Source organism: Tachysurus vachellii, chromosome 17 (genome assembly GCF_030014155.1).
Source record: "Tachysurus vachellii isolate PV-2020 chromosome 17, HZAU_Pvac_v1, whole genome shotgun sequence".
Lineage (NCBI taxonomy): Eukaryota > Metazoa > Chordata > Actinopteri > Siluriformes > Bagridae > Tachysurus > Tachysurus vachellii.
In genome coordinates this window covers 18,153,799-18,169,768 of record NC_083476.1, presented here as the reverse complement: position 1 = coordinate 18,169,768, position 15,970 = coordinate 18,153,799, and the positions used below count along the sequence as shown (strand labels likewise).

Genomic DNA, 15,970 nt, shown 5'->3' with positions numbered 1-15,970 from the left:
GAAATCCTTTATTAGAAAATGTTTTTTAATTCATATTTGTGTTATTAGATTTGCTATAAAGAATATTCTATAGAAATGTTTTAAATACTTGGTTACAAATAATACAAAACTTTTTTTGCAAAAGTTTATTGAAACATTTGAGAGGAAATCTTTGATTTACTGTTTAATTTTTCATTGCATATGTTGTAGAACTATTACAAAGCAAAGCAACATTAAAAAAAAATTGCCCTACCCTTTAGTTATGGAAGACCATGACCTAACTTTTATTCTGCACTGCTGACATGCTATTCAGCACGGCAACCAGAAGGGTCATGTTTTGTCACTGTTACTTAGTGTTAATACTGGAGCTCAGCAATATGCTGACTAACTCTAGATGTCTTCTGTTTGGAAAACCTACGTGTCGTCTGTGAGAGCATCTCTCATTCTCAAATCTCACTCGACCTGAAGTCTCATTTGGTGTTGAGCTGTTGATCATGTCATATGCGTTGCATTTTCTGCTTTTCATCGCCTTGTCATTTCAAACATGTGAGGCTAATTCTCAGGTAAGATAAAATAATAATGTTTTATAAATTGTAGGCAATATAAAATATCCTTATCCCTTTTATTCAGCTATATAATACATATTGTACTTCAGGTGTTTTTCTCAGTTATACTCTCACTGGGAATGTTTTATCTTCTATTAAGGTTTTAACCTACTAGGCGTTGATGTTCATATAATAATTTGCAGCTCACTTGTTGAATGAGACTTTTAATGTTTTAATTTGGACAGAGATGATCACAACCCTACAGAGAAATACATGCCAGGCAGTGTGTACTGCAATCCGGTGATTGTCATTACAACGATTGTTAGGTGGCATGTGCATTGAAAAATGTCTGTAATTCTGGCCAGTTGATTTTAAAACTTTTAAAACTATACTGGACGTGATTAAATGCAGGAGGCTGCTATGACTGGATGGTGAAAATGAGCAAGCTATGATAGTGTAAGCACGAGTCACTTGTGTATTTTTGGTTTTCCAAAGACGAACTCAAAGACAGTGCAGAATTTACCTCATGCTAAGTGAGACCTAATGATTAATTACTAGGTAATTACTGTCCATTTTAGCAATATCTTGCATTGACTTTGTTTAAATATTTTTTAAGATTATAAGATTAAATATTTAAACATGAACGATTGTAATGTTGCTGGCTTTAACGAAAAGTATGTAACCTTTTCTAGCTAACTGGTCCTATAAGGAAATTGCAGCAAAGTATCATCTACCTAATATACCTAAAGCCCCAGAAGGTCATTTTGTGTGCAGAATAATACTAATACTTAGCTATTTGGTTGCCTTTCCAGTGTGCCTCCAGTACCAGATTTTAGCCTGGTAGAGTCATTTAATGGTCAACAATTGGAACTATATCAAGTATTAACAGGACCTGAGTGATTCCGGATCCTTGTTTGATCAGGTTCATTTTGTTTGAGGCTATGTCTTCATTTATGTTGTTCTGTCATACCAAAATCTATGGTCACATGCCCCTGCTAGCTCCCAGAATTTTTTGAAGATGAATGAAGATTAAATGTGCATTTTCTCTCTTCTTTTCAACTAGGGCTACAATGAGGATACCAAGTCTATAAGAGGTATTTATACTCCATTCGAGTTTATACAGCATCCAGAGCACTAATAAATAGATGTGGTGTTTTCATTTCAACTAAGCAAAAGGCACAGGTGAGACTAGTAAAAGACAAGTTCCACTCATTAAGCAGGTGACATGAAGTCTGGGTCCTGCTTTTGGGGTGATGGTGGTTCAAGCGGTTAAGGCTCCAGGTTGTTGATTGGAGGATTGGTGTTCAAGCCCCAGCACTGTCAAGCTGCCACTGTAGGGTCCTTCAGCAAGCCTTTAACCCTCTCTGCTCCAGGGGTGCTGTATCATGGCTGACCCTGCACTCTGACCCCAACTTCCAAAGTTGGGATATGCTAAGAAAGAATTTCACTGTGCTGTAATTTATATGTGACAATATAAAGGCTTCTTTTTTCTTAACTGGAATGAAAACCTGCACCCACACCAGCCCTTTGTGGCTACAATTGATACCCATACGATGGATAGCTGGAACAATGACTTCATTCATTCATTCATTCATTCATTCATCTTCTACCTTGGGTCACGGGGAGCCTGTGCCTATCTCAGGCGTCATCGGGCATCAAGGCAGGATACACCCTGGATGGAGTGCCAACCGCCACGCACACACTCATTCATTCACTCACGCAGTCACTCACGCAGTCACACACTAGGGACAATTTTCCAGAGATGCCAATCAACCTACCATGCATGTCTTTGGACCGGAGTACCCGGAGGAAACCCCCGAGGCACAGGGAGAAACTCAACACACACACTGACTTAATATCAGAAATTGTTATCAAATGTTATCAGGATATAGTACTTTACTTAGGCAATTCTGACAGTAGTATGCTGTTACGCCATACTACCACTTCCCAAAAGTGCTCTATTTTGTTCATATCAGATGACTAAGAAGACAACTGACGTACATTCAGGGTTTACTCATGTTTATGGAACCAATTTGGAACCAGTTTCAGTCTCTAAAGGACTTTAGGATGCAATACAAACATTTGTGGTACTATAAAATGATATATATAGCACCTTGCAAAAATCAGATATTAAAAATGCATTGATATGAAGCTTTATATTATGTTCAGATTTGTTCATTTGGCTGGCATTTTTATCCAAATGTGAGATAGGATACATCTGTGCAGTTGGGGTCTTTGCTAAAATCTTTAATCATTGCAGTTTGATGGTGATTTGAACTCAAGTCCTTCTGATAAATAACTCTTAACCACTGAGTCATGTCCCATATATGTGACTAAAACTCAATGCTTCTTCTTCAATGAAAGTGAATTTGTTGTTCCTTGTAATTCTTCAGTGATCTCTGTGTTTGACCTTATAGAGCAAAGTAGCTGTCAACCTCGTGAAAGTTTGGTCAAGGTATATGATGAATTTCCAGAGCAGATCCAGTACACCATTGTGCCTAGATGTGTACCAGTGAAACGGTGTTTGGGCTGTTGTATAGATGAGGCGTCTACATGCATGCCTCGAAAAAACAAGACAGTCGAGTTGCAGGTATGAGTCTGTGATGGTGTTCGGCAACAAGACACTGTATATAACTGTAAAAACTATTTTCCTGATTCTTTAGATTTTATTGACTCAGGTCTCATGCTGAACTCTTAACAACATGCTTGATTTATTTTTGAATAGGTGCTTCGTGTTTACTCTGGCAAAACAACAGAAGTAATCATGCTGCCATTTGTGATGCACACTAGTTGTATCTGCAGGTAAATTACTTTCATAAAGAAAGATTTGATATCGCTACATTATTGGAAGATACGGCATTTATATTCAGAATTATTTGGTGTATCATTTACTGATCAGTATAATATAAAAATGTACAGTTGCTATTATTACTTCTTCTTGTTGTTTTTTTGTTTGTTTGTTCAGCAGATTATTTATCAGTATTAGACTCATTGACTTTCCATGTGTGTAGTTCTATTTCATTTTATTCTTTTTCCCTGTTTTTTTCTAACAGAGCAAAGAGGAATCATTTGAAAAAGACTGACTTCATTGAATGAATAATGTATAACGGAATAATTTTTAACTTGAATTTTTGTTACATTCTAATTATTATTTGTTGTGTTTAAAATATTTAAATAATAATTTTAATTTGTGCTTTTAAAAGAATGAACATTTAATAAAAAAAACAATAAAATAATAATAAAACTAATACTAAATAAAACTGCATAAACTATTGTGTGAATTCTGTGAACAGATATATTATATAAATAAAATGCATAAACACATTTAAAAGTTAGATATTTTTATTAATACGTTTGATATTTTTTGCTTGATATTTTTTTTTTATCTGGGATCATTCATAAGGTCTGCACTATGTACACAAGATTTTTTTAGTTTATATTATATTTATATTTTTTTTCCAAATAGGAATTTGGAACATGTCACGATTGAACCATAATAAGGCAAATAATAAACGGCAGACTATTTTTAACATGTTGGAACATTACTTATTTTACTCTTGACTCACAGGGTGCAAGTTAAGTGACTGGAATAAAAAGTGTTGAAAAGGTTTTATTAGTAGATTTTTGAAGGGGTAATTTTGTATGGCTCCACAAAATTTTAAGTTTATTAAGTTTATTTTTATTTCTTAAATAAATGCAGTAATTTTAGTACTTTGTTGTGTGTGGATATCATTTTGAAGACTTTTTTCTAAATTATACTGCTTTATTTTTAGGTTTTGTACATTAATTCCCTTTCTGAGTTGAATTCAAATTAATATGTTTACCATGATCTAGCCGTGTGCTGTTTGTGGTATAAAAAGCACTTTATAGGTTCTCATCTTTATATGTATTTTATATATCATTTCATCTTTTACTAAAGATTTCCATGATAAGCATAAACTAACTTTTGGTGGTTTTACACGTTGGTGAGGCTTCCTGCCAAGTCTTTCAGACTGTAGTAGTAAGTAATATTTCTGAGATAGCGATCAGAATAACAGAATTCGAGAGAAACAGACGTCAGAATTGAAATTGGGATCTATCTATAAATTGAAGATGAAGTTGTGCGAATGAAGGTGTATAATTAATACATCAAAAAACTGAACATTTCTAAGCCTATATACAAGACTTATAAAAACACTTCGATGCAAAACATTGAAACAAGTTCTAGTTAGAAGTATTGATTTTCACACTGGTTATATAACATATTACATGTTTATATAGCTACAATGCTGACTGTTCATGTAACTTCAAAATTACTTGGGAATTTATTTAAAAAATGTAAAAATATTTTTTTTCAAAAACAGAACCAACTAGGTTTAATACTGTAAAATGTGTCAGGTGCTAATTTGTCTAGATACGATTTTCAAAATTATGCAATATGGGCTTAACATTATTGTGACTGGATGAAAGCATACCTGCTTTGTTATACTATAAAGTGTAAACCAAATATAAAGTGGCTTTGAAAGTAGGTTTTGAAATGAAAGCAAAGCAAAAAGAATTGTATTTTCATTTCTATTTTCTATTCTACTATTTAAAAAGGTTTCCTGATCACTTATAAGCTGAATAAGTTCTAATAAAGAGTTCTGAAGAAGCTAAATTAAGGGAAATCACTCTCTCTCTTTTTTTTTTTTTTTTTTTTTTTTTTTTTTTTTTTTATTTTATACTTTGCATGTATATTAGATTTAGGATGCTTGTTGAATTGGATTAAGAAGTGCTTAACTATTCCCTAAGAGTGTGGTACGTGACACCAGACACCTACTCCATTTTATATTATATAAATGTTTCAAAGATTTGTTTTTTGTGGTTAAAACTGACGTTGGAGGAAACAGGAAATGTTTAGTATGTGACTTTTTCTCTGTAAAATTACTTTTCTGTGTCACGTTGGCAGGAAGAATAAACCAAAACATGTTAGATAGATAGATAAACTTTTTTCATCTCAGATGAAAACAGATTACAGCAGCTAGCAAAAGGGGTTTTAAGAGGCAATAACAGAGCTGACAACAATTTCGTGTAAACATATTCGAGTTAAATTTGTACGAATGAGTTTGTTCATAAATGTTTGGAAATCTCAGCGCCTTTCTCACAATTATATAAACTGAACACTTTGACACCAACTTTGCAAAGATATGATTAGTTACCAAAATTAATCTGGAATAATATGACTTTAAATTAGAAAAAAAGATATTGAAAAGGGGGGGGCACGGTGGCTTAGTGGTTAGCACGTTCTCCTCACACCTCCAGGGTTGAGGTTTCGATTCCCGCCTCCGCCTTGTGTGTGTGGAGTTTGCATGTTCTCCCCGTGCCTCGGGGGTTTCCTGCCCCGAGGCACGGGGTAGGTTGATTGGCATCTCTGGAAAAATTGTCCGTAGTGTGTGTGTGCCCTGCGATGGGTTGGCACTCCGTCCAGGGTGTATCCTGCCTTGATGCCCGATGACGCCTGAGATAGGCACAGGCTCCCCGTGACCCGAGGTAGTTCGGATAAGCGGTAGAGTGAGTGAATGAATGAATATTTAAAAAGGCAGTATTTTACAGAGTTGTTGACTCTTTATTAATCCTGTTTTATATGGGAGAGAAAATGGCCTCATTAGTAACTTAGAGAGAGAGAGAGAGAGAGAGAGAGAAAGGGAGAGTGTGAGTATTGTGGGCGGGGCTAACTGCACGTATCCCATGGTGCATTTCGCAGTTTCCTTTCGGTATTAAGAAAATGTTTTTGTAATCTTAAAAACAAGTCATTTAGCGTTGGAATATAAATTTTGAAGATTGCTTTGTGATATTATTACAGATGAACGCACTTGCTGAATTGCGTTAGCGCTATGATTTGTTTACCGTTAGTGAGCAGTGTGTTGTGTTTGGTATCTACTGTGTTTCAGCGCGCCAGCTCAGTATCACTCTTGTTTCTCTTCATTTCGTATAAATCTTTCGCCTTTTACTAAAGATTTCCGTGGAGAGGAGCATTATGAGTATCAACTAATTTTTTGTGGCTCCACATTCATGTGGAGCTGATTATACTTGTTAAAAACAGAAATGCAAGACATTCTTACTTTGGTTGCTTTGTGCATGTTGATTTAAGCAACAAAATCTAATTAATAAATATACGAAGTTAAAATAAATTAATCAGTACTGTTTCACGTGTTGTTTTATGTCGCTTAATAATATGAAAGTGTTATAGCACTATCATTAGTTTTAATAAGTTCATCTTACATGCCTGAGAAAATAAAACACATTGGTAACTTCAGATAGAGACCACTAGGGGGCGGAATAATGATATGCGTCCCATGGTGCATTGCGCATGATCGTTTAAAATATATAACATTATCTTAGGTGTTTTTAGATTATTTGCCGTTCTGTTTTTTTGTAAATTTATACTGCTTTTACGTATTTAGTACAAACTCAGTTATAGTAGCGAGTTAGGTAGCGATAATCTGTTCACCATTATCTTGCAGTGTGTTGTGTTCGGTATCTACTGTGATTCAGAGCCCCAGTTCAGTATCACTCTTGTTTCTCTTCATCTCGTATAAATCTTTCGCCTTTTACTAAAGATTTCCGTGGAGAGGAGCATTATGAGTATCAACTAATTTTTTGTGGCTCCACATTTTTGTGGAGCTGATTATACTTGTTAAGAATAGAATCAAGCAATGGAATGAATTTAGCATTACGTTGTTGAGATATTTATCTAAAGTTCTTGAAGTTAGGTGTATTTTGATGGTCAAGTAATTGGTCTACTTTCATGTAGATTAAATCTAGGACCCAACTGGCAAAGAGTTTCATCAGTAAGCTTTGCACATCTTAGAACACATATATAAAGTATAAAATGATGTGTTATAGCACTATCCTTAGGTTGATCAAGCTCATCTTACATGCCTGAGTAAGCAATGCCAACATTTATATCTTAATTCCAAGGGATATACAGGTGCAGCTCAATAAACTAAAGTGTCGTGGAAAAAAAATAAATTCAATTTATTTCAGTAATTTAACTCAAATAGTGAAACTCGTGTATTATATAAATTCAGTACACACAGACTGAAGTAGTAGCGAGTTAGGTAGCGATAATCTGTTCACCATTATCTTGTAGTGTGTTGTGTTCGGTATCTACTGTGTTTCAGAGCCCCAGTTCAGTATCACTCTTGTTTCTCTTCATCTCGTATAAATCTTTCGCCTTTTACTAAAGATTTCCGTGGAGAGGAGCATTATGAGTATCAACTAATTTTTTGTGGCTCCACGTTTATGTGGAGTTGATTATACTTGTTAAGAATAGAGTCAAACGATCATAGCAATTGGGGTTGTGTTATTTATAGATTTATATGGATCTATATATTAAGTTTTACTTTCATTGTTATGTAATTGATCCATATTGGTATGTAATAAGCCAAGGATCCAAATGGGACAGAGTTTCATCTGTAAGCTTTACAGAGATTGATATACAATCGAAAGTGTAATATGAGGTGCTATAGCACCACCATTAGGTTGATCAAGCTCATCGTACATGCCTGAGTAAATACTGGTGAACGCCCAACATTTATATCTTAATTCCAAGGGATATACAGGTGCAGCTCAATAAATTAAAATGTCGTGGAAAAGTTCATTTGTTTCAATAACTCAACTCAAATAGTGAAACTCATGTATTATATACATGCAGACTGAAGTAGTTTAAGTCTCTGATACTTTAAATTGTGATGATTTTTGCTCACATTTAACAATAACGCAATGTCTGTGTGTACTGAATTTATATAATACACTAGTTTCACTATTTGAGTTGAATTACTGACATAAATGAACTTTTCCACGACATTCTAATTTATTGATATGCACCTGTATATTTAAAATAGGTCATATAAAGGATCCCATGTGTATTTCAAGTGATTTAATCATTTATTCAGTTTAATACAATTAAAATCTATTTGTATAGCACTTTTAACAATTGTCTCAAAGCAGCTTTATAGAACATAAACATAAAACAATTTAATATAAAGGATAATACAAATATTAATATAATACAAAAAATCAAGATTAATATTAGATATATTAAAATGCAAAATAAGGTTAAAACTTTTACATGTAACTGAAACCTTTCATCTTAAATATTCTACCGTTAAAAAGCCTCACATTCTCTCTTTTTGTAATGCATGATTGTTTGTCATTTCAGATTTACCTTATAATTTAAAATTTTTATAAATGATTATTATTATAAACTTTCTAATCCTACACAACATTTTCTTTTTTTTTCATAACTGAAATATTGGGAGAACATTATTATTTAGTGAACCAGTGTTAATGTATTTATTGATAGAGACTACAAGGACTTTTGTATGTCACTCTGGATAAATGCCATAAATGTAAATGTATTAAGCCTTAATCTGACAAGCTACAATATTACAGCATAAAGTATAAAGCAAACATAGAATTAACATTGGATTAAACAGAACAGCATCATTTACATTCTTTATAAGCATTATTGTTTATTTATTTATTATAAGCATTCTTACATGCCTGAGGAAATAAAACCCATTGGTAACTTCAAACACATCTTAACTTCTCACGCTTCAACTTCCATTTAGAGGTATGTACTGTAACTACTAGCTCAACAGTGAAAGACCTGGGTGTTATATTAGACCACATCTTGTCTTTTGAAAATCATATCGCCCATATTACAAACACAGCCTTCTTTCACCTTAGAAATATTGCCAAGCTAAGAAACATCCTAACTTTATCTGATGCTGAGAAGCTAGTTCATGCATTTATGACCTCTAGACTGGACTATTGTTATGCATTACTAGGTGGTTGTCCTGCATCTTTAATAAGTAGGCTACAGTTAATCCAAAATGCAGCTGCCAGAGTTCTTACCAGGACAAGAAATTATCACCATATAACCCCAATTTTTTCATCTCTACATTGGCTACCTGTTAAGTTTAGAATTGTTTACAAACTGCTGCTACTTATGTACAAGGCTCTTAATGGTTTAGCTCCCATGTATCTAACTAGTCTTCTAACACGTTACAATCCTTCACGATCTCTGAGATCACAAAACTCATTACTTCTGGTAGTTCCCAGAATATCAAAATCTACTAAAGGTGGTAGAGCATTTTCGTATTTATCTCCCAAACTTTGGAATAGTCTTCCTGGTAGTGTTCGGGGCTCAGACACACTTTCCAAGTTTAAATGTAGATTAAAAATTAAAAATAGGAACACATAAGACCAAATGCACATTATCATCTAGTGCTTGCTAATTTTATGAACAGCATCTACGTTAATTCCTCTTCACTGCTTCTCTCTTTCCACCCATCCCGAGGCATCCAGAAATTGTACCAGCTCCAATTGTCTTCCATACCATGAAGATTTTGGACCTCCACTGAGATGAGACCGACTCTGTGAGGAACCTGAGGCATCTAGAGATTTACCAGCTCCAGTTGGACTCTGCTATACTAAAGAGGAGATGCCAACTACACATGGCCTTAAGGACAACAACCTCCTCATCAATACAACATTTGTCGGACTGTATATTTTTAATCACACTCTCCAGAGTCACTCAAAGGGTTCCCCTTTGAGTCTGGTTCCTCTCAAGGTTTCTTCCTTTACCATCCAAGGTAGTTCCTTGCCACTGTTGCCTGTCACCTCGGACTTGCTCACTGGAGATAAATGCATATTTACATTTAATACATTTACACATTTACATAATTTACATTTAATACATTTTTATACATTTAAATATATCTAATATTAATCTTGAATTTTGTATTATATTAATCTTTATATCATTCATTGCATTAACCTTTTGTTTCATGTTTATCTTCTGTAAAGCTGCGTTGAGACAATGTCATTTGTTAAAAGCGTTCTACAAATAAATTTGAATTGAATTGTACTTCAGGTAAAGACCAATGGGGGCGGAATAATGATATGTATCCCATGGTGCATTGCGCATGTAAGTTTTAAAAAGATAAATAACATTTTCTTAAGTAATTTTAGGTAATATGTCGTTCTGCTTTTTTTGTAACGTTGTACTGCTATTATGTATTCAGGTATTTAATACGAACTCAGTTATAGAATTGAGTTAGCCAATGATAATCTGTTCACCATTATCTTGCAGTGTGTTGTGTTCGGTATCTACTGTGTTTCAGAGCCCCAGTTCAGTATCACTCTTGTTTCTCTTCATCTCGTATAAATCTTTCGCCTTTTACTAAAGATTTCCGTGGAGAGGAGCATTATGAGTATCAACTAATTTTTTGTGGCTCCACGTTTTTGTGGAGCTGATCATTGTTGTTAAAAACAGAATTAAACAATATGAAATGAACTACATGCTTATGAACTTACACAGATACATTCAGATTGTTTTGTGTATTTATTTTCGAACCGATTCTGAAGCAGGTGAGAACCGCCCTCGTAGGACCTGTCTCTGCTCTTCAGAGCTGCTTTGAGTGCACTGACTGACACATTTTCAGGAACCCAGCGATCAACAGCGACTCCATCGACTTAAAGGAATATATGGCATCAGTGACCAGCTACATCGGCATCGATGACGTGACCGTCTTGACCGTCACCACACGCTCCAATCAGAAGCCGTGGATGACTGCTAAAGTGCGTGCGTTGCTGAAGACTACAGACCTATCCTTCAGAACCGGGGACAGGGCGGCTCTAAGAACAGCAAGGCCCAAACTGCCCCAAGCCATCAGCGAAGCAAAGCGTGCACATGCCCATACTTTTCTTCCCACAAGCCATCAGACTTCTCAACAACTGAAATGTACTGTACTGAGCACAACATACACACACACACTGACACAACATACTGTTTACATGCTGCTTACAATCCAGCAAACTGTTTACATGCTGTTTTGCACACCTTGTCTGCTGTTTTTTGCACAAACTGTCCCAACATTTCAGCCGTTTTTGCACATACTGTACAATATCTCAGCCATTTCGCACATACTATATTAACACATACAGTATTAACACTGGTCGGTCGGCGCTGTTTCTGTGACTGTTTACTATTTATTGTCTTTTGTGTACTGCATTTTTTGTACTTTTTGTATTGTCTTGTAACTTGTGTCTGCACTGTCATTGTCCTGCACTGTCTTGTCCTGCACTGTCTGGTCCTGCACTGTCTTTTGTCCTGCACTGTCTTGTCTGTCCTGTTTGTCTTGTCCTGCACTGTTTGCACCAGGTTGCACAGTTGCACTTTATGTGGCTAAGACTACTTACAAGTCTTTAGCCCTGTCTTTGTTTCTAAGTAGCACCTTGATCCTGGAGAAACGTTGTCTCATTTCACTATGTACTGCAACAGCTATATATGGTTGAAATGACAATAAAAGCTTCTTGACTCTTGACAATCCACAGCAACTTCCAGGACAGCAGAGACACCTGGCGCATGTGGAGGGCATACAGGCGATCACAAACTACAAGACAGCTTCACCTGCCTGTGATAGTGATGCCTTCGTCCCAGATGCGCTGAATGACTTCTACGCTCGGTTTGAGGTGCAAAACAACATAACAGCAAGGAAGACCATCCCTCCCCTCGACGACCAGGTACTCTGTTTTTCCACAGCCAATGCGAGGATAACTCTATCCAGAGTTAACCCACGGAAGGCTGCTGGACCAGACAGCATTCCTGGCAGGATGCTCAGGGAATGCGCAGAACAGCTAGCGGATGTCTTCACTGACATCTTCAACATTTCCCTGAGCAGCGCTGTTATTCCTACGTTACTCCACAGACGATGCCATTGCCACGGCCCTTCATTTAGTACTCACCCACCTGGACAATAAAGACATGTACGTACGAATGCTGTTCACAGACTTTAGTTCAGCATTAAATACAATCATCCCTCAGCACCTGATTGGGAAGCTGAGCCTGTTGGGATTGAACACCTCCCTCTGCACCTGGATCCTGGACTTCCTGACTGGGAGACCTCAGTCAGTCCGCATCATCTCCAGCACCTCCACACTGAGCACTGAAGCCTCTCACGGCTGCGTGCTCAGTCCACTGCTGTTCATTCTGCTGACTCATGACTGTTCAGCAATGCACAGATTGAACCATATTATCAAGTTCGCCAATGACACGACTGTGGTGGGTCTCATCAGCAAGAATGACAAGTCAACATACAGAGATGAGGTGCCACAGCTAACTGCCTGGTGTAGAGCCAATAACATGTCTCTGAATGTTGATAAAACTAAAGAGGTGGTTGTTGACTTCAGAAGAGCACAGAGCAACCACTCTCTGCTGAACATCGATGGATCATCTGTAGAGATCGTCATGAGAACCAAATTTCTTGGCGTTCATCTAGTGGAGAACTTCACCTGGTCACTCAACACCAGCTCCATCACCAAGAAAGCCCAGCAGCGCCTACTTCTTTCAAAGGCTGAGAAAGACACATCTCCCTCCCACCATCCTAACTACTTTTTACAGAGGGATCATTGAGAGCAGTCTGAGCAGCTGCATCACTGTCTGGTTTGGAACTGCACCATCTCGGAGCGCAAGACACTGCAGCAGATAGTAAGGACAGCTGAGAAGATCATTGGAGTCTTTCTTCCCTCTATCATGAACATTTACACCATATGCTGCATCCGCAAAGCCAACAGCATTGTGGACCTCACTCACCCCTCACATACACTCCTCACCCCACACACCCCTCACAAACACTCTTCACCCTGCTGCCCATATGGAAAAAGATACAGAAGCATTCGGGACCTCACGACCAGACTGTGTAACAGTTTTTTTCCACAAGCCATCAGACTTCTTAATAACTGAACTGAACTGTACTGAGCACAACACACACACACATCAACTGTATGGACTGCACAGAATACACACACTTGCAATATATATGTGTATATATATATATATATATATATATATATACATATACATATATATATATCAATCTGTTTACATGCTGTTTTTGCATACTTTTTTTGCTCTTTGCACATGCTGTCTCACATTTCAGTTGATTGCTGTTTTGCACAATAAATCTTTCACCTTTTACTAAAGATTTCCATGGAGAGGAGCATTATGAGTATTAACTAATACTTTGTGGCTCTACTTATTTGTGGAGCTGATTATACTTGTTAAAAAGAGGATGAAAAAGTCATGCAAACTCTAAATTATGTTGATGATAGATTTAGATAAATTCTTTGGATATACAGGTGCAGCTCAATTAATTAGAATGTTGTGGAAAAGTTTATTTATTTCAATAATTCAACTCAAATAGTGAAACTCAAGTATTATTTCAATTCAGTACACACAGACTGACAGTGGTCCAAAGTCCTCTTTTCAGATGAGAGCAAGATTTGTATTTCATTTAGGGTCATAGAGTCTGGAGGAAGGGTAGAGAAGCTCATAGCCCTAGTTACTTGAAGTCCACTGTTAAGTTTCCACAGTCATAATTTCCACAGATAATTTGGGGTGCAATGTCATCTGCTGGTGTTTATCCACTGTGTTTTTTGAAAACCAAAGTCACTGCACCTGTTTACCAAGCACTTCATGCTTCCTTCTTCTAACCAGCTTTTTAAAGATGCTGATTCCATTTTTCAGCATGATTTGGGACCTGCCCACACTGCCAAAAGCACCAAAAGTTGGTTAAATGACCATGGTGTTGGTGTGCTTGACTGGCCAGCAAACTCACCAGACCTGAACCTGTCAATTAGAAATGACAAACAAGAGATCAAAAAAATGCAGTTGAGTTGAAGGCAACTGTCAAAGAAACCTGGGCTTCCTTACCACCTCAGCACTGCCACAGACTGATCAGCTCCATGCCAGGCCGAATTTGAAGCAGTAATTAAAGCAAAAGGAGCCCCAACCAAGTATTGAGTACATATACAGTAAATGAACATACTTTCCAGAAGGCCAACAATTTACTAAAAATGTTTTGTTTTTTTTTTTGCTTTTTTTTGGTGTGTTTTTGTTAAATGTGAACCAAAATCATTACAATTAAAAGTACCAAAGACTTAAACTACTTCAGTCTACATGTACTAAATTTATATAATACACGAGTTTCAATATTTGTGTTGAATTACTAAAATAAATAAACTTTTCTACGACATTCTAATTTATTGAGCTGCACCTGTATATTTAAAATAGGTCATAAAAAGGATCCCATGTGTATTTCAAGTAATTTAATCATTTATGCAAAATAAGATTAAAACTTTTACATGGCACTGAAACCCTTCAAGCTTTACATTCTCTCTTTTTTTAATGCATGATTGTGTTATTTCAAATTTACTTTGAAAAATTTATTTTAAAATGTAAACATTTATGATCTGAAAAGCCAGTGCTGGATGACTATTGCTATCTGGAGTAATCCTACACTCTATATATATGTATGTATATATGCATATATATATATATATATATATATATATATATATATATATATATATATATATATATATATATATATATATATATATATATATAGAGAGAGAGAGAGAGAGAGAGAGAGAGAGAGAGAGAGAGAGAGAGAGAACATTATTATTTAGTGACCCAGTGTTAATGTATTTATTGATAGAGACTGCAAAGTACTTTTGTATGTCGCTCTGGATAAATGCCATAAATGTAAATGTATTATAATCTGACAAGCTACAATCTTACAGCATAAAGTATAAAGCAAACATAGAACTAACATTGGATTAAACAGAACATCATCATTTACATTCTTTATAAGCATTATTTACCCTCGCAAAAAAATATACCTCTAAAATGTTTCATAGTGGAAATATAACTTATTGGTAACTTCAGATAGAGACCACTAGGGGGTGGAATAATGATATATATCCCATGGTGCATTGCGCATGTTCGTTTAAAAAAATATATAAGTACAATTTTCTTAGGTGTTTTAGGTCATTTGTCGCTTTGCTTTTTTGTAAATTTGTACTGCTTTTATGTATGTAATACAAACTCAGTTATAGTAGTGAGTTAGTTAGCGATAATCTGTTCACCATTTTCTTGCAGTGTGTTGTGTTCGGTATCTACTGTGATTCAGAGCCCTAGTTCAGTATCACTCTTGTTTCTCTTCATCTCGTATAAATCTTTCGCCTTTTACTAAAGATTTCCGTGGAGAGGAGCATTATGAGTATCAACTAATTTTTTGTGGCTCCACATTTTTGTGGAGCTGATTGTACTTGTTAAAAATAGAATCAAGCTATGGAGTGAATTTAGCATTACGTTGTTGAGATATTTATCTAAAGTTCTTGAAGTTAGGTGTATTTTGATGGTCAAGTAATTGGTCTACTTTCATGTAGATTAAATCTAGGACCCAACTGGCAAAGAGTTTTATCAGTAAGCTTTACACATCTTAGAACACATATATAAAGTATAAAATGATGTGTTATAGCACTACCCTTAGGTTGATCAAGCTCATCTTACATGCCTAAGGAAGCAATGCCAACATTTATATCTTAATTCCAAGGGATATACAGGTGCAGAT

The 15,970-nt window shown here is 35.8% G+C and overlaps 1 protein-coding gene, 5 non-coding genes and 1 pseudogene across 6 annotated transcripts; all 7 read left to right on the top strand.

The window, feature by feature from the left end:
* Nucleotides 1–355: 355 nt before the first annotated feature.
* Nucleotides 356–3,679, top strand: LOC132859982 (snake venom vascular endothelial growth factor toxin HF). Its single transcript, XM_060890998.1, has 5 exons — nt 356–542; nt 1,588–1,618; nt 2,942–3,114; nt 3,250–3,326; nt 3,578–3,679. Exons 1-5 carry the CDS (start codon nt 474–476, stop codon nt 3,618–3,620), a joined length of 393 nt encoding a protein of 130 aa, XP_060746981.1. The 5' UTR covers nt 356–473; the 3' UTR covers nt 3,621–3,679.
* Nucleotides 3,680–6,448: 2,769 nt separating this feature from the next.
* On the top strand, nt 6,449–6,563 carry LOC132860546 (U5 spliceosomal RNA). Its single transcript, XR_009649857.1, has one exon. It is a non-coding gene; the product is annotated as a U5 spliceosomal RNA (small nuclear RNA).
* Nucleotides 6,564–7,052: 489 nt separating this feature from the next.
* On the top strand, nt 7,053–7,167 carry LOC132860544 (U5 spliceosomal RNA). Its single transcript, XR_009649855.1, has one exon. It is a non-coding gene; the product is annotated as a U5 spliceosomal RNA (small nuclear RNA).
* Nucleotides 7,168–7,681: 514 nt separating this feature from the next.
* Nucleotides 7,682–7,796, top strand: LOC132860523 (U5 spliceosomal RNA). The gene has a single exon (XR_009649838.1). It is a non-coding gene; the product is annotated as a U5 spliceosomal RNA (small nuclear RNA).
* A 2,894-nt stretch (nt 7,797–10,690) lies between these two features.
* On the top strand, nt 10,691–10,805 carry LOC132860522 (U5 spliceosomal RNA). The gene has a single exon (XR_009649837.1). It is a non-coding gene; the product is annotated as a U5 spliceosomal RNA (small nuclear RNA).
* Nucleotides 10,806–13,471: 2,666 nt separating this feature from the next.
* LOC132860524 (U5 spliceosomal RNA) lies at nt 13,472–13,601 on the top strand (annotated as a pseudogene).
* A 1,940-nt stretch (nt 13,602–15,541) lies between these two features.
* Nucleotides 15,542–15,656, top strand: LOC132860533 (U5 spliceosomal RNA). The gene has a single exon (XR_009649845.1). It is a non-coding gene; the product is annotated as a U5 spliceosomal RNA (small nuclear RNA).
* The last annotated feature ends 314 nt before the right edge of the window (nt 15,657–15,970 follow it).